The following is an 18,770-nucleotide window of genomic DNA, read 5'->3' on the forward strand; positions in this document are numbered from 1 at the left end:
GGGGGGGGGGGGGGGGAGGTAGCCAGCACCTAGGCAGGTCTAGCAGGACGCAATGTTGCCAAATATTCCAATTCTTCGAGAAAAGCGGAAATTCGGATTTTGTCAACTCTTCTGATTTTTAAAGGAAATCAATTAAAACAATGTTAAATATTGTGTGAGGCCAAGAAAATACACTGACAAGCCACATTCTGCCCTGGGGCTAAGAATCTGCAACCCTGGGTTTAAAGGATAAAACAGGTTACAAGGAGGATACTGGAGGTGAGAGAAGAACCGGAGACCGATCGGGCCTGGATGGAGTGGGGGATCACAACTGGAGCGTTAGGACACTACGATTGCAGATGGACAGGGTAGCGCTTCACTGCTCATGTTCTCTGAAATCAAAAATTGAAGTCCAAGAAGACTGAGCTTCTCAAAGTCTGGGAGCAAGCCTCAGCACAGCGTCTGGCTCACAAAGGACTCTTAAAAGTTAGCTAACCTTGACACTCATGAACTGAGGACCACACATATCAAATAAATACTGAGAAGCTAAAGGATTGTTGTAAGAGACAAATTTTAATAGGCAGGAATTCTTAGAGATTAAACCTCGGGGAATAAAGGCAAAGCAGCTAGTAGTGTTCAAAAGACTAAATCAAGGAGATAAGATAAATGTGGACAAAAAAACTTTAGTAATAACAAGTAACAGAAGATTCAGAGAACAAGGAAAAAGGATTTTACCAATAAAAATTATGAGATAGGAAAAGACTACAGAAGACTTTGGAAGGAATTTAATCTGGGTCACATTTATGTATTTTATTCTCTTATCTCTAATCTTATCTCTTATCTCACTTTATTTTTTCTCAAATCAGGGCGATACTTACAAATCAATGTCATTTCCCTATCCATCCTACTAAAAAAAAAAAGTCCTAGAAACCAACAATGAATCTTGCAATTAATAACATTAAAAAAAATTTTAACATTTATTTATTTTTGAGAGACAGATAGAACGTGAGTGGGGGAGGAGCAGAGAGAGGGAAACACAGAATCCGAAGCAGGCTCCAGACTCTGAGCCTTCAGCACAGAGCCCAACACTGGGCTCGAACTCGAGATGGTGACCTGAGCTGAAATTGGACGCTCAACCGACTGAGCCACGTAGGCGCCCCAACAATTAACATCTTTCACGGGGTGCCCGGGTGGTTCAGCCGGTTAAGCATCCAACTCTTGATTTCGGCTCAGGTCATGATCTCAGGGTTCGTGGGTTTGAGCCCCACACTGGGCTCCGTGCTTGGGATTCTCTCTCTCCCTCGCTCTCTCTGCCCCTCCCGCGCTCACACTGTGACTCTGTCTCTCTCCCTCTCTCAAAATAAATAAGTAAACTTTAAAAAATAACATCTTTGAATCATGGAAATGTGACACGCGTCGCAGTTCTCTTTTCTGTAGAACATTAAAGGAAGCAGGAAGCAGGAAGCAGGGAGCAGCAGATTTAAAGTAGCCTAAAGGTAAATGGTGCCAATCAGAAATGATGAAACTTCTAAAAGAAAAAGAAGAACAGAAAGACTTGACCAATTCTAGAATGTATCCAAATAGGAAGAGGCATCCAGGGGGGCGCCTGGTTGGCTCAGTTGCAAGACAGTGGGACTCGTGATCTCGGGGTTGTGACTTCCAGCCCCACGTGAGGTATAAAGATCACTTAAATAAATAAAACTTAAAAAAAAAAAAAAAAAAAAAAAAAAAAAAAAAAGAGGCAGCCAGAACAGCCAGAAGAAGGAAAAAATCAACCAGAGCTTCACAAAATTCAGAATCTACCCAAGGAGAAAGTACAGGACACAGTGGTCAAGAAGAAATTGAACAGGATGAACATCAAGCCAAATGTATCGTAAAAGGATATCTGAATTGAGAAGCTTTGTTACAAGACCACCGACCTAACATCTAACACCCAAGCCAATCTTTCATGCCTTTGGTCCTGAAAGAGTATAGAGAGAGGTAAAGTACAAATCCATGGCCCATGTGAGTAAGAACTCAAAGAAATCTGCAGTAAAACTTTCACGTGCCAAAGAATAATATTTAGGTACTGAGTAAAGAGAGAGTTGTATAGAATCACGGTGAAAGTGGTCAGTCACAATGGCTGACTCATTTCTAATGAAGATATAAGTGGTAGGTGTTTTCCTTCTCTTTAATAAGGAGACCAGGTGAGGGGCGCCTGGGTGGCTCAGTCGGTTAAGCGTCCAACTTCGGCCCAGGTCATGATCTCGCAGTTCATGGGTTTGAGCCCCACGTCGGGCTCTGCGCTGACAGCTCGGAGACTGGAGCCTGCTTCAGATTCTGGTCTCCCTCTCTCTCTCTGCCCCTCCCCAGCTTGCACTCTGTCTCTGTGTCTGTCTCTTTCTCTCTCAAAAATAAATAAAATATTTTTAAAAATGAGACCAGGTGAAAGCAAGCAGTTTTAAAAAGCAAGGGGTGCCTGGGTGGCTCAGTCGGTTGAGCGTCTGACTTCGGCTCAGGTCATGATCCCGCAGTTCATGGGTTCGAGCCCTATGTCAGGCTCTGTGCTTACAGCTCTGAGCCTGGAGCCCGCTTCCGCTTCCGATTCTCTGTCTACCTCTCTCTCTCTGCCCCTCCCCCACTCGCACTCTCTCTCAAAAATAAACATGAAAAAAAAAGTTTTTTAAAAAGCAAAACGTCAAAAGAAAGAGTAAAGTGAAGAGTAAAAAAAGAAGAAAGATTAAGAGTTTATAGTTCACTAGGGAAAACAGCTAGTTGTTGGGGGAGAGGATGACTTGAACTGAGGAATGGGCAATCTTTCTAAAGATTTTAAAGGTCTATTAAATTCTCAACGTTCTCTCCTAACTCTCATTTACCCCATTCTACTACATAGATAACAAGCAGACAGTAACAAAGCTGGAAAGGCACACCACCCATCAGGACATTACCAATCTGGCAAACTCAAGTCCCCACCCTGCGGCCAAAATAAATAGGACAAAACCCATTCCCTAAAACTCATACCCTAATACAGAACGGGCTTTCCTACATTTCTGACTCTTAATTTAACTGTGAACAGCCTTGGTTCTCTCTCTGGTTTCATAAAAGCAGCAGCAAATGTTAGGGGGAGGGTCTAGATGGCAAGCATACATTAGGAAGTGACAGCTAATAGGGAAGCAAGAAAAGGAGCTACCACAAAGTCAAGACCTTCAAATACAGTCATCTCAAGCCATTAAACGTAGAAGGCAAAGCAGCCTACATATCCCAATAATCCTAAGGCATCACCGAACAACAGCTATTCAGATGATCCGAGTGCTCAAAAAAGACTGTATTAGGTTCTGAACACTCTTTTCACTAAGACAGAGTGAACTACTGTCCACATACCATTTATTTAAGATGGTTAAACACTTTTTAAATCTCATATAAGGCATAGTTACCTTGAAAACAAAGTTGCATATTTTAAATTCCAGAACTAAAAGCACAGACGGTATTTTCTGGCCTTGCAAAAACATGGGTTGTGGTAGAAAATGAGGCACAGAAACTTAGAAATTTCTGGATAACACGTACGCATGAAAAGGCAAAAAGGAAAACAGAACACTAAAGGGCAAGGAAACCTAGGCTCTGAATATTGGCTCTGCCAGCGCGTATCTCTGTCAGCCTCTCCAGCTTAACCTCTCAGAGTCTCCATTTCTTCACCTGTAAAGTGCAGATGCCAGCACCACCTACAAGGCTATACGTACTTAAAAAAGGTAAATAATTATCCAGAGAAGACGGGAATGAGTGAAGAGAAAGCCAGATGTTCTTAAATATATCTTGGTGCTAAGAAAAAAAACAGTGTGGCTAATCAGCAAGCTTAAGATGAAAACAGTTTAAAAATAACTGTGAATCTTATTTTACATCTATACCCAAAGACCTGGTCATTACAGTTAGGTGCAAACTTCTAGTTGTAGCCTGCAAAACGTATCTAGTTTCCTCAGCATGATCAGACCTCATTTTATATCTCTCCCTTTAAACAAAAGGAGGTGAGAGAACACTCACCTTGATTGAAAGTCTTCATTATCTGTGCTTGTCCGAGGACTTATGAGTAGATGACAAATTAAGGGAAAACAACTTTGAAAAAACAAAACAAGAAAGGAATGGTGTCTCAACTTTTAGTGCAATCAATCCTTCAGCTCGCGGTTCTACTCGCCTCTGACTAGCCTGGTAGCCTCAACCTCTACCAGCCCTGCTCATCTGCTTCATCATCTTGCCCTTCTATTCCCCACGCCCCAGCCCAAAGGACTCTCTGTTCCCTTTCTTCCTCTTGGTGGCAATACAGCCAGAGAGAATCTTGGTGGCGTAAAACAACCTCAGTCACCACAGAAGTTAAAAAGAAAACATATCAAGTCTCCCCCTTCCACATTTCATATACTTGAGAGGGTTAACTGAAGAGACTACTAAAAGGCTAGTTAAGCCCTTCAACTTTATTCAGACCGCATACTACAAGGGTACAATTCTAAACATGACCAGTATCAAAGCTTTCCGTTACACTGATTAAATATGCCAATAAGATGAAAAGGATATTGTTTCTTCTCTTCCTTTCCTCCTGAACTGTCCCGTTTCTCTTTCTTTTCTATCTTTTCTTTATCATGCCTGGACTCCTATAAGGAATGGTGGAATTAGTTGGGGAAGCGAAAACCAAATATAAAAATCAGCTCAAAATCCCTTTTTATCACCCACCAGTCACATATTTTTCTTCAAAAACTTATTTAATGATGCCAAAAGCACAAGCAACAATAGAAAAAAATTGGACTTTATCAAAAATAAAAACTTTCATGCATCAAAGAACACTATCAAGAAAGTGAAATACAATGTACAGAAATGGGAGGAAATATTTTTGCAAACCATACAGCTCATAAGGGTCTAGTGTCCAGACTATATAAAGAAGTCTTACAACTGAGCAACAAAAAGACAATCCAATTTAAAAGTGGCCACAGCATCTGAAGAGATTTCTCCAAAGAAGGTATATGAATGGCCAACAAGCACATGAAAAGACGCTCAATATCATTCGTCATTAAGAAAATGTGAAATCAAAACCATGATGAGATACCACTTCACACCCACTAGGATGGCTAGAATATTTTTTAAAAATGTAATTAAAAAGAAAAATTAAAAAAACAGAAAATAACAAGTCTTGGCAATGACGTAGAGAAATTGGCACCCTCGTACATTGCTGGCAGGAACATAAACTGTCCAGCCACTGTGGAAAATGGTTTGTCAGTTCCTCAAAACGTTAAACATGGCATTACCATAAAACCCAGAAATTCCACTCCTGGGTATACAGACAAGAGACCTGAAAACAGGTCTTCAGACAAACACTTCAGAGCAGCACACATTCATAGCAGCACTATTCACAACAGCCAAAGGGAACAACAAAAAAGTCCATCGACTGACAAATGGATGAACAAATGTGGTATATTCGTACAGTGGAATATTATTTAGCCATAAAAAGAAATGAAGCACCGGTACATGCTACGCCATGGAAGAATCTCAAAAATATTGTGCTAAGTGAAACAGGTCAGACACAAAAGGGCACATTATTATACAATTCCATTTATATGAAATATCCCAAACTGGTGAGCCCACAGAGACAGAAAGCAGATTGGTAGTTGGCAGGTGTTAAAAGGAGAGGGAAATTGGGAATGACTGCTCAATGGGCATGGAGTTTCTCTTTGGAGTGATAAACACATTTTGGAACTGGCTACACTGATTGCATAATACCGTAAATATACTCAATACCATTGAATTGTACATTTTAAAATGATTATTTTTATGTTATGTGAATTTTACCTCAATTAAAAAAATACTTATTTGAAAGGAGAAGCCTCACTTTTAAAGCATATAGAGACTTTAAAACAATCACCTTATAATTTTCCAAAACTGCTTTTAAGAACTATGACTACAGGGGCACCTGGGTGGCTCAGTCGGTTTAAGCGTCCGACTTCGGCTCAGGTCAAGATCTCACAGTTTGTGAGTTTGAGCCCTCCATCAGGCTCTGTGCTGCCCGTGCAGAGCCTGCTTGGGATTCTCTCCCCCACCCCCACCCGCCCCTCCCCAGTTGCGCGCACGTGCATGCTCTCTCTCAAAATAAGCAAACTTTAAAAAAATATTAAACAAAAGATAAAAAAGAACTATGACTATATATACCATAATAATGCTTTCAAAACACTTTACACCTTAATAATGACTTGCCTACTTTATGGCAGATGCAGGAAATGTATTCTGAATATCATCCATGAGTATCTAAGAGAATGCACACTATACTTAGTTTGAAAATCAAATACAAGTTGCATACACATTAAGTCTATTAGGAGAAAATGTTACAAAAATGTTTAAAAATCACAATTAATAAAGACTTTATGAGAGTGTTAATCATCAGGGAGAATACATGTGACCGTATTTTAACCTCATGAATGTAAAGAAACTAAAATCACTGTTGGTGGAGTGGGGGGGAAAGAAAACAAAAAGGAAAAGCTAAAAGTCAATGAACAGAAGTAGGTGGGAGTGGAATGAAGGAAAAGGAAACTTCACTGATAAACTAATTCTACTCTCCCAGTAATTTGTTTGGGACCGTACTGGCTTGAATTTGCCAGATAAACTGCCCTCCCCCAATGCCTCCTCTTCCCACCCTCAAATAATTAACAAGAGATTATCAGATTACCAAAAAACTCCGTATGTGCTAATATTCAGAGAGTCAAACTTTTAAGAAAAAGCGTTCTGTCCCTTTGTTTTCCCAATTTACCTTTTTGCCACCGGAGGAGATTTTATCCATCTTTTCAGATTTAAACGAATCGCCGCCTTTTTCTTTGCCTGAAGATTTTGACTTATTTTTTTCCTTGTCTTTCTCATTTGGATAAGGAGACTCACATGGACTTTCACTTTTGTGTTTTGAAACCCCCACTAAAATTACAAAAGAGAATCATGAAAGCCTTTTCCAATTCAGTTTGATGATTGCTTCAAACGTATTAATAAATCTACCTACTTGTTCCATTTTCCTCTTTTCGCCTCTTGGCTAAGTCCGGTGGCACTTCACGGTCATTGTTTGAATGATCCTAGAACCAAGAAGTGTGAACTACATTGATCAAGAGGTTATGTTTTTGTTTTAAAATATTACTTTTACACAAGGGCACAGCTAACTAGAGCCGGAGAGTATTGCCAATAGTGTCCCACACTTGGCAAAATGACATGAGAGACAGGCAGAGCTGGCAGGGATTATTAGGCTGAAGATCCGTATTACCGTAGAAGATTCAAACACACTTTAGGGTGAAAATATCAGTTTAAACACTAAATTAACAGTCTGCCAGGCAAGAAACTAGTACTTCAAAAAAGACAACAAACACACCACCATACAGGATATAACGGCTTTCCAAACTAGTTTTTAAAAAATTACAAACCCTTTTCCGTTCTTTCCTGTCCTTTTCATCTTTTTTCTCTCTTTCTCTGGATCTTTCCCTCGACTTGTCCAAATCTTTCTTGTCCATTTCTCTCTCCTTACTCTTGGACAGTGGTGGAGGAGTATGATTAAGGTAGAGCTGTTAAATTAAGGCAATATTACTAAAGATTATTAGTTTTCCAGTATCGGCATAACCTGCTTGACTGTTTATTTAATGAAAGACAACTGGTAGTTAGACCCAAAGTCAAAACTGGTCAGCTGTCTGGATTACAAGAGGTGAAATAAAAGAACATGGCACAAATTATGCAAAGACTTCAATTCTTGGCCTTACAAAATTATTCATTTAAACTCAATCAGTTCATTCCTGCCTTAACTGAGACTCATTAGTAAATCTACAAGCGACAGTTCCTTTTATAGCTCTGTTGTGAAGATCTATAACCACTACCTCTACAGGAGTCCATATGTGAAAGTGTCTGGGCTTTCTCTACTGTTAAGAAAAAAATACAAACCTCCACACAATCATGGAAATTTTAAACAGTTTTGCCATCCACTTAGGAGGCAACCGATGACAGCAAGCAAAAGTATAAAAACCTAGCCAGGACTTTACTAATAAGTCTTTTCTGCCTCTACATATACCATGTAAACACTACCCTAAATTATTTTTATAAATGTAAAGGCTGCATACTCCCTACTTCTTAAAGCACTCCAATTTCTACCAAATAATCACAACTGACTGGGAAATTTGTCTTACTGGTTCTAATGGCTCAGAAAACCATTTGGCCAGCTGAGGATGATAAAACAACTCCCAAGACTGAAAAACGATGAATTCTTTCTCTGCCAAAAAGGCCCACAGGCAATAAACAGCCAAAGATCAAAACTACACTACCTAAATAATTAAGAGATAATCTTAATAACTTATGCAAGTTGTAAATATGGAAATCTCATATAATTTACTAGTATAACCTAGTGAATATGGAAATCTAGAAAACATTAAGTAATCAGATTCCTATCCTTACAGCATTTTTAACTGTGCTATAAGCTTATGTTCAATTTAAGACATTACAAGTCTTAGGCAGCAGTGTACAAAATATAACTCATTACAATAACTACGCAATCCTAGATATACCTTAGGAATGAAAAGAATAGTGAGTCAAAAGTCAAATAGTTTTACATGAGGAAATCTTTTGGTATTCAAAGGAATACATGAAAAAAAGACAACCATCCATTTGAAAATTAAAGAAACACTTATTTAACACCACCAAATATTTTCAATTCAGTTGGTCAGAAATACTGCCATAGGAATGCAGAAGTAGATTCTTTAAAATGTCAGTGTTTAAAAGTTGATGATCAACTGAAATAGACAAAATGTTTATTAATAACAAAGAGTAAGAGAATGAAAAACAGTCATAAAAGTGCTTGTCCGAAAGGTGCTCTTGCTGGGTTAATGCCCTAAGCAACACTTCAAGATTTTCTAATTGTGAGGTTTATTCATATCTTAAGTTAATATTACGTATGAAACTGATAAGACAAAAGAAATAATATATTCCTGCAATACTCAAAGATTTCTCTAAGGGAAGTATTCATTCTCCTGATAAAAGTAAAAAAAAGCGGGGGGGGGGGGGGAGTGTGATTACAAATAAGTACACACAAGCACACCCACGCACACACACACCCCCTCCAAAGGAATAAAGTTTTTAATTGTGCCTAACTTGAATTCTGTATTGCAGGGAACTGAAAAACCAATACATTCTTAGTTTAGGAACACACCTAACCCTATTCCTTCTTCCTACCCTTCTAAGAATAGTTCTGATCACAATATTCTCTTTTCCACAACAACAGGCAGTCTCTCATTGCCTGTGGAATAAAATGCATACTCCTCAGCTCAGGTATTTCCAAGCTCTTCGCAATCTCTGCACAATTATATCCTGCTATGGGCAAACTCAATACACTCTATGCTGTGGCTACCAGTGACTCCCTAACTCCCTGTCCATCCCAGCGGTTCTCTTGACCACAATGGCTGCTCACTTTGATCTTAATCTCTTAAAATCCTACTAACCTTCACAGATAGCTCAAAAGCCATCAGCACTTCAATCATCCCTCAACTCTGCAACTCACTTGGTGGTGATCTCTTGATTATTCTGTATCAACGTTTTTTGTGACAAGTATTCCCTATTAATTTCATGTCACTTATTTTTGCCCATGACACAGTTTCCAGTATGGTAGGGGAGCTCATTAATGTGTCTTTTTCACTTTTACATACTTCCTAATGCCTTGTACACACCAAGTACTCAATACTTGTTTGCCAAACAAAATTAATGATTTGTTAAATTGATCTGCAGATAGCGCTGTTGGACTGTGCTTTTGATTTGCTTTTATTCTTGACATTGGGATCAATGGGTCCAAAAAACAATAGGACTGATTTTCACAAGCTGTTAACACTGCCACACTGACTTTATTAAGGCTACCGTATATAAAGATGGCCTCACTTCTAGGCTTCCATTTGATTATAAATCCTTGCTTTAAGATGAACAAAATTAAAACCTGAATTCTGTTTTGAGGATGGTTACTGCTGCCCTCCTAAATTATAGAGAAGCTTGGGTAAAGGAGGATGCTGCTTTTCACACTTTCTTCATCAAATACAGCTGCTAGGATTGCTAGGTGAAAACACAAGTGACCAAACTGGAAGTATGCCAATTGGAAATTGGGGGTGGAAGGTAAACAGACAGAAAAGATTTGGATATTAAGCTAGATTTTTCTCCCTTTAATCCACCTGAAAAGTCAAATCCATGTATTACTTTTACCATGGATTAGAAAGCAAAAATAGAAAGTAACTTAAAAAAAAAAAAAAAAAAAAAAAAAAAAAGAGGATCCCAGGGACAAAGCATAACTAAAAAATTAAACTGACACACAGGAACAATTTTATATGTACGGGTGACAACACGAAAGAAAGAGACACACGTTGCTCAAATCCTTGAAAAAGGAAAAGCTACCCAGAAACGGTGAGTTTATATAGATGGTCAATTTTAGAGATCAAAGTCCGGTAAAGTTGTTTTTCTAAGACATTCATATGCTACTGTACCTTCCTAGACATATAAGAAAAATGCAACATCAACTACTGTGCAGACCAGTTAACCTTTGAATGCTTTACCAAAGTCCAAAAGCATAAGAGTTCATTTCAAATATTTATTGAACACCTAATCACATCACCAAGTTACCATACCAAACACTAAGGATCTGAAAAGTGGTATGAGTCACCTGATTTTAAGTGCATTCAGATGCCATTTTCAAAAATTTTTGGTTGAATGTGGAATAACTACTGAATTTTAAATACCCAGAAAATCACTATCTTTTTCTGAAGGGGGATAGGGAGATTGATTTGTAGTAGTATAATTTTAAAAACAAGGCAAACACATTAACAGAATTAGGAACTCCTTTCAACTACTGTTGAAACGGGTGCTAAGAATCAAGGGACCATACATTTTTTTTTTTTTTGTCATTTTTTTCATTGTAGTAGGAATACTTGAAGATCATCTTAATTTTAGTCCAAGTTCTGGTATGACTAACAAGTTACACGCCACTGGGAAAGGATCAAGAACTTTTTTAGTCTCTTATTTGTCAAAAAGACACTACCCTCCTGTTCTATCTACCTCACAGCACTGCTATGAACATGAAATGAGATAACATGTTTATCTCACATGTTTTATTTTCAAAAGGCTTCTGCAAATGTAAGGAACCATCATTTTCATCGTTGATTAGAAAATCCAGTTAACTATCACAGCAGGTTTCAAACTGCTTTAAAGTATGTTTCAGGAAATAAATACTCACAAGGTAACACTGTTAACCAATGAATTTAAAATAGCCGACACCAAGGCACTGATGGTTAAGACTGATATACACAATCCCAAACTGGTTATGAAAACCAACTATATTGCAATACAATTTAGCCAATAAAAAGTTTTACCTTAAAAGCAAGCATTCACAGTACAGCTAATACTCTTTTGATTGATACAGTATACTCTAAAAACAATGCTACAGTTTCAGCACAAAGGCACACTGGCTAACCTAAACTATTAAAAAATGTGCGCTTATTTGCCCCATATCCACAGACATTTCATTATAAAGGTATATATCTAAAAGCAGTTAATAATGTCAACTGGCTTTGTTTCAAAATTTCGTTTTGTGTTGGTCCACCAGTAAGAAATAATACTTAGCAGGTATAAGAGGAGGCAAAGTGGAAAATCAAAGTGAAAGAGGGTACAAATATTATAATAAGTAGACAAAATAACATGAACAATGGACAATTCAACTACAATAATGAAATGAACTCTGCAGTAAGATACACAAACTACACATTATTTTTAGTAGAAGAATACTCAAGAAAGTAGAGTAATAGGCAAGAATTAATACTGACATGTAATTACACGCAACCATCAAGTTGAGTATTCCCCTCCAAGAGAATGATTAGTTTACATTAACCGTATTTCTTGATATTACGCTACAACTACCAAAAGGGTAGCTCGGCAGAGGCAATATAGAATTTTATGGATTGGAATGGGCTCAGTTTTTAGAACAGTTACATGAATGCATCAAATTTCTCTTCTGGCCTTTTGGGTTGTCCTAAAACGTCAGAAAACAACCTGACAGATTTGTTTTGAGAAATTAAGTAAGCCTACTCCCCAAAACAAACCAACAACCCCTTCCCCAAACCTTAAACGTTATTTCCAGATCTTGAAACATAAAAGAATGCATAACACAGCAAGCAGAGAGATATTATGGAAGTGTTGCCACATTACGCGCATTTGGTAACAATCTCATTAAAAAGGACCGTTGTCATCCATTGTTTCAGTTTGTGGTAGTTACTTTTAAAGGTTATTCTACTAGCTTACTGAATTTACTAGGGTGAAGGTATCTACTAAATAAATGAAGTAAAGAATTTTTTTTGTTTTACTTAGGCATGATGATTTTAAAAGACTCAAACCTTTGCTGAAGACTCCTTGAGTTCGATGAGACTGTCCTGTAGAAAATGAATGGAGATGACAGGTGAGCTGGCATAGTTCTCAGAACCCAGAGGAACTTTGGGAAGTATGGCTGTAACCTGGAAATAAACCAGCTACTTCTTGTGAGGATAAATCTCATGATGTCAATTATAATATGAATATCAACAATAAAAAACAAAAGCAAAACCATGTAATGGAACTGTAATGTTAAAAAAATAACTAAATTATATGTACTCAATGTAATAACAAATAAAAATCTTTATCTGCTCATAATTTAAAAATAAATGTCAATGCCACATTTTTCATAACACTGTACTTAAGCTATAGGTAATGTTAAGTTAAGAGGCTTAAGAAAACAAAACATTTTTTTTCCCTCCATAGAAAGTCTAAAATAGTGGAGGTCACTGTGGAAGAACGTTATCTTACGTTTTCATAGTTTTTCTTTACTTGGGAGGTTTCAAATTTTACTTTACTTATGACTCTACTATAAATACAAGCATTTTTAAACCTAGCCCAAAAAACTCAGTGGCATTATATTAACAAGAAAACAACATGTATCGTCTAAAAGAGTAATCACTTTTTTGCAAAGTGCCTCTGGTGGTGAATCTCATGCCTCCCACAAAAAAAGCACTTAAGAAAAAAGAGAGAGAGAAAGAAAGGAAAGAAAGAAAGAATAAAAGCAAGGAGAAAAGGAAAGAATAAAAGAAAGGAGAAAAGAAAAGGAGGAAAGAAAGAAGGAAAGACAGAAAGAAAGGAAAGAAAGAAAGAAAGAAAGAAAGAAAGAAAGAAATCAATTACGGTATTCCACCACAGTGCTCTTGACGAAGAATTAGTTAACTTACAGTTTTAAAAGTTCAACGTACTGCAAATTCAAAGATTCCATGAAATTAGATGACTTTAGAATTAAAATTAAATATGGAGCAAGGAATGGCTACCCTGAGTCTTCAAGAAGGCTACACCCACGATTTTGTGCTGCAGTTGAATGCCTGGGGTTTCTCTTTGCTGGGTGGTAGGATTGGATGCCACATCTGCTTTTATCGTAACGCAAGGTTCAACTTGTTGGGAACCCAATGGGTATAAACAAACCTCCAAGGGAAGATACAACAGAAGCTGCATGCTCACTGAATATACACAACTACAGGAGAACTGATCACCAAGGAGACTTTAAAATGGAACTCCTTTCAAGACTCCTTCTTAGAAGGCACACATCGGTATGATGCTCATCAAGAAGCTTGATGAATTCAGAGGTATCTTGTTTATCCTGTATCATCCAGGAAGTCTTCACTGCTATATATTCTTCAATATTTATGCTGAAAAATAGGCTTCATTCTGCCGAAAAGATTCATTTGCTTGTAGCTACCATTGCGCTCCAAAAATGACTGCTTAAAGCAGTGAGGCACTTCTGGGTAAAATTTCTCTTGCACTTTGAAACACTACAAAATTAGTGCTAGGTCCTTGAAGTTTTAATATTTTTATAATAAAAATACTCAATAGGAAAAAATATCAGTCCACCAATATGTAAAAAATTCATTTTCTAATGCAATATAAAACCTCCAGTGGCTCCAGTGAATACTTGGCACAAGACTTGAAGGAAGTCAGGACACGTATTCCAACCAGGTGAGCCTAACATGGACGCTGCCTTCCTCAGGCTATACTAACCTTTACTGTTGAGGAATGCGATGGAGAAGGGTGGGTATCAATTTTGCGGCGTTTTTGTTCTGTTAGCACAAAAAGAAAAATGGTCACAGTAAGATTTCTACTTTTTTTCCAACCACTTAAGAAAAATCACCAACTTTTAAGGTCATCAAGTATTAGTTCCCCCGAGTAAGGTCCCTAGATAACTTGCCAGAACAAGAAAACAAGAACCAACTATTACACATTAACAAGAACCAAAAGTAAACAAATGTAAAGAAAGGCAAACTTGCCCCTTTCAGGCTCTGCAACATCTGATCGGGGAACAGGTGACTTCAAGGACCCAGAAACTGGTGTTTTTTCTCCTCCTTTAGCATTTTCCTTTGATTTCATTTCCTTTGCTATATCTCTTTCTCTGGATGGCTCCTTCTCTCTTTCCTTTTCTTGAGTCGATTTTGATTCTATGCTGGGGACAGTGGTTTTGAATTTCTCATCTTTAGCTTTTTCTTCCTTCTTGAATTTTTCTTTCTCTTTGTCAGACTTAGGTGTTCTTTCCTTCGTCTCTCTTGCTTTTTCATCTTTATTTGGCCGCTCTTCCTTCGGTTTTTCTTTACCATCTTTACCAAGTACCCTGGCCTCTGGAGTAGTAGCTGGAGTCTTTTCTTTTTTCTCTTTTTCTTTCTCTTTCCCTTTTTCTTTGTCATTTTCTTTAACAGCTTTGCTGCTTAAGAATAAAAACATGAGATTTTAAGACAGTCAAGAAACACACTCCATGTTATATAAACCATGAAGGGTTTCCTATGGACTTCAAAAATAACAGAACTAAGAGTAGCCCTTTGAAAACTAAACGACTTTAAGACAAATAAAAAGGAAGTACTTCTTTATCCAATAAATAATAAATGACCAAATTCATGAACAGCATATTAAAAAGAATGATTAAACTGATGGCAGGCCGTTTTCTGTATATGTTCATAACCTCTGAGGATTACAAGGTTAGCCAAAACTTATCCCACAAACCAACCAAGGGTGCTACTATCAGGAACTGGATTACTTGGCTGGATGGATCCCTGGTCTAAATCAGTGTAGGCTTCTTTTATGTTAATTATCCTTACCCAGAATGCCCATAGCAAGTACTCAATCCTAAAAGGTTTTTCTTTTAATTTTTTTTAATGTTTATTTATTGGGGGGGGGGGGGGGGGGAGAGCACAAGGGGGGGAAAGGCAGAGCGAGAGAGAGAGACACAGAATCCAAAGCAGGCTCCAGGCTCTGAGCTGTCAGCACAGAGCCTGATGCAGGGCTCAAACTCACAAACTACGAGATCATGACCTGAGCTGAAGTCAGACCCTTAACAGACTGAGCCACCCAGGCATCCCAATACTAAAATGTTTTTTTTTTTTAACTTCACTACCTACCTTCACCTGCGTAACTCAGCAGGGGAAACAGTGTCAGTCTTGGCATTATAGAAAACATATGGAGGATGGTTACGCATATCATCAAATTAGAGGTACTTAAAAAATTCAAAAGTCCAACATAAATGACTTTCATAGTATTCAACTACCACCCTCTTTCATTCATGGCTAATGAGATTAATCATGTAAGAATTCAGAACTGTGACATACAGCACAGCATTCCTACCTGTTAGAGCCACTGTTTCCATTGCTTGAATTCCCTTTTGGTGTGGCACTAGAAGCTTTATTAACAGCTTTCACACCACACTGAGATCTCTCCCTTGATTTATCTGAAAAAAAGGTAAGGTTTTATTTGACAAGTCCCTAATTGTAAATAAAGTACAATTTCACAGCAAAATGATTAGAGATGAATTCTAATTCATTCTTTCTAAAGAAACAAAGGGCTAATTACTTCTTGATAGTCTTGATAGTTACATACTCCTACCTAGGGAATAAAAAATAATACTAAGCCAGCATTTTACTTGTCACGTGATATAAAACACCTTAGTTTGTTCAAACGAATGTATCACTTATAAACTTCTACAAATAAGCATACCAGTCTCCTCAGTACTGCTTTCGTCCGATTTGGATGCACTTCCTATCGACGACGAAGAAGGCCCACCACCAGGCCCATTTTGTACACTGGCAACTGCATTCCTCGGAGGGGGGTCTTTGTGATGAAACTCATTTTCAGGTATCATGTATGACTTTCTACTTTTCAACTGCCCAGAGTAGCTGAAAGTCGCACAAAGTGTTTAAATATACAAATACAAATCAAAAAGTACAAACATGGAGTTTAAAAGAATAAAATTAGCAAATTATTCACCCTACTTGGTGCCAGAGAATAAAAAATATTAATTTTCAGTAAGTTCCTGAAGGTCTTTAGAGAGAGCCCCAGATGCTTTCTTAAAAATAAAAATGTAAACTGATCCTCAAACTGTCTTTTTTTCACTATTGAAGATCCAAATATCAACTGATGATAAAATTACATTTCCTCCAAACCAAGACATACTATATATGACTTTTGAAATTATCATCCAGTATAGACCGGAAGCTGATAATCAGAAGTGACAACTCTCACCAGCCTGTGGGAACATGATCGCATAATCTCCCATAATCTCCTGAAGTAAGGCAGAAGATAAACTTCAACACTGTAAAACATTTTAAAGTCTTCAGAATCCTTCTGTCATCTAGTCTCATAAATCACATTAAAGTATAATTGTGTTACCCCATAGCCAATGCATATAGATCTGGCCTCTTCTCTTTTTCTTCTTGGCAGATTTTATGCACTCTTCTTTCCAAAGCCTGACCCAGATTCAAAACTTTTGGGTACCAAGGAAGTATTTTTGTTAGCACAATCAAAATATTCCTGATGTGAGTATATTCGCCTGTTTCAAGGCAATGCACCGATGCCTACAACAAACATTTTAAGACCTATTATTATGAAAATATTAAGTATAAAGAGAAAAAAACCACCTTCAAGAAACACAATTTTTTTTTTACCTTGGTTAGTTTGTAATGCCATTTATGCACAACATGTCGAAAATTTTCATAGTCTAATTGATCAGCTTTATTTCCACCATCAAATCCAGTTGCTCGTAATATAGTAAGGAATCCTGGATAATTTCCACATTCCTTTAAAAACAAAAACAAAAACCAAAAAAAAAAAAAAACAGGCTGTTAAAGAAAAATTCTGCCCCCAAAATAGCAGGAACTGAAAACTTAAGAGGACTAGTTTAATGATTCCATGCAAAAACAAGATCTGAATGATAGGTAGTTTTCACAGAAATGTTAAGCTTATTTGATAGTATTAATTTGGCATGTCAGTTCGAGATATGACTTTTTTAAACAGCACTTTTTAATAATGAATGAATTATGCTTAAATTTTAAAAACTGTTTTACAACTCAATCTTAAACTCACAAAACTGAACAATCTAAAGATTACTGCGAGTGGTTGTTATACACAGGGGTAAAATGTTAGGGTGTTTATTAGCCATACCTTTTCATATGTGGCACGATCACTGTGCCACCTGGTCACAGTCTCTAACATGCAGCAAAGAAATCGCCCATATCGACTAGCTTCATTTTCAGTACAGCTTGCAACTGTGTAAATTATATCAGAGAAAACCTACAGGAAAAATGTTTGAAAAATAAAAACAAATCAATGTCAAAATTAGTCCAAAATGTTAAACGGTTGTGTTACAGCAAATCATAATAAACTAAACAGGTTAGTTTATATATCTTCCCCTTTTATATTCACAATTCCAGAAACCTTTAAAGATTTTTGGCTTTTGTGAGGAAATGGCACATTCATAAAGCAACAGCAACAACAAACTTTTATTTTAAAAAGCTGATGTACAATGACAGAGGAAAAAACTGTAATGATTATTACAACATAACTTCTTCAACAAAGACTTAGCCATAGATATTACTGGGGTTAAGGGGACAGTAAGCAGAGGCGAGGTTCATAGAAACTAGAAAAAGGCAGCTGACATGCTGTGACACAGGTTACATTTTTAAACCATAAATGCAGTAATTTATTAAGAAAAAAGCCAGATGCAAAATTACATAAATGTGACCATACTGAAAAGCATCCCTGCTTTTATGTGTGTGCAAAGGTGTAAGCCGTTTTGTTGTTTTTTGAGGGGGTGAAGGTTAAGAACGAAGAAGAGAGTTCTACCTATTATTGACAAACGTATAAACCCATATTATGAGTTAACAGATTAACTAGGGGTGCTTATTACGTGTCAGGCACTATTCAAAGAGCTTGTGTGTAGTGACTCATTTAATCCTCACAATAATGTTCTGAAGCAAGTACTATTACCCCATTTTACAGTAAGAAAACTGAGGCACAGAGAGGTTAAAAAAAACTTGCCAAAGATCATATAGCTAGAAAGTAGCAGAGCTAGGATTCAAGTTCAGGCACTTGGCTCTTGAGTTCATGCTTTTAACCACACACACAATAAATACCTCTATAGCTTATCATGTTTAGCTATCTTTGTGTGAGACTTTTTTTTTTTTTAAAGGTTGCAATAAAAGGAACTTACTCGATCATAGCAAAGAAGTGTGGAAAAATTTGGAGTTTTCTGTTGATGTACCAATTCAACAAAACGAGCACAGTAAACAGCATCAATTGCTGAAAAAATACATCGAGGAAATATACACAGCTGTAGAAATTTTGTGATGGTCTCATTTTTGGTAGATTCTAAAAATAAGGGAAGAATATATTAAGTGGTAAACTTCTTCCTCAAGTGCCTCAAGGCCACTAAACATGACAACATATTAATTTTAGTGTAGAGAATGCTA

At 37.2% G+C, this 18,770-nt stretch overlaps 1 protein-coding gene across 9 annotated transcripts in view; it reads right to left on the reverse strand.

The window, feature by feature from the left end:
• THOC2 (THO complex subunit 2) overlaps positions 1-18,770 on the reverse strand; it is a 114,022-nt gene that overhangs the window by 5,411 nt on the left and 89,841 nt on the right. For 5 of the 9 annotated variants that reach the window (XM_049644809.1, XM_049644808.1, XM_049644812.1 and 2 more), the window contains 14 exons: positions 18,512-18,669; positions 17,464-17,592; positions 16,968-17,099; positions 16,693-16,877; positions 16,021-16,199; positions 15,652-15,754; positions 14,310-14,740; positions 14,044-14,102; positions 12,366-12,482; positions 7,389-7,526; positions 6,977-7,046; positions 6,737-6,894; positions 4,519-4,595; positions 3,994-4,039 (listed from right to left, as the gene is read on the reverse strand). In XM_049644809.1, coding sequence (XP_049500766.1) covers positions 4,012-4,039; positions 4,519-4,595; positions 6,737-6,894; positions 6,977-7,046; positions 7,389-7,526; positions 12,366-12,482; positions 14,044-14,102; positions 14,310-14,740; positions 15,652-15,754; positions 16,021-16,199; positions 16,693-16,877; positions 16,968-17,099; positions 17,464-17,592; positions 18,512-18,669 — 1,964 coding nt within the window. In that variant the 3' untranslated portion in view covers positions 3,994-4,011. Of the gene's footprint in view, positions 1-3,993; positions 4,040-4,083; positions 4,596-6,736; positions 6,895-6,976; positions 7,047-7,388; positions 7,527-12,365; positions 12,483-14,043; positions 14,103-14,309; positions 14,741-15,651; positions 15,755-16,020; positions 16,200-16,692; positions 16,878-16,967; positions 17,100-17,463; positions 17,593-18,511; positions 18,670-18,770 lie in introns of those variants that run through there. The other 4 variants (XM_049644811.1, XM_049644816.1, XM_049644814.1 and 1 more) reach the window with 4 other exon arrangements.

This window comes from Panthera uncia, chromosome X (assembly GCF_023721935.1).
Source record: "Panthera uncia isolate 11264 chromosome X, Puncia_PCG_1.0, whole genome shotgun sequence".
Lineage (NCBI taxonomy): Eukaryota > Metazoa > Chordata > Mammalia > Carnivora > Felidae > Panthera > Panthera uncia.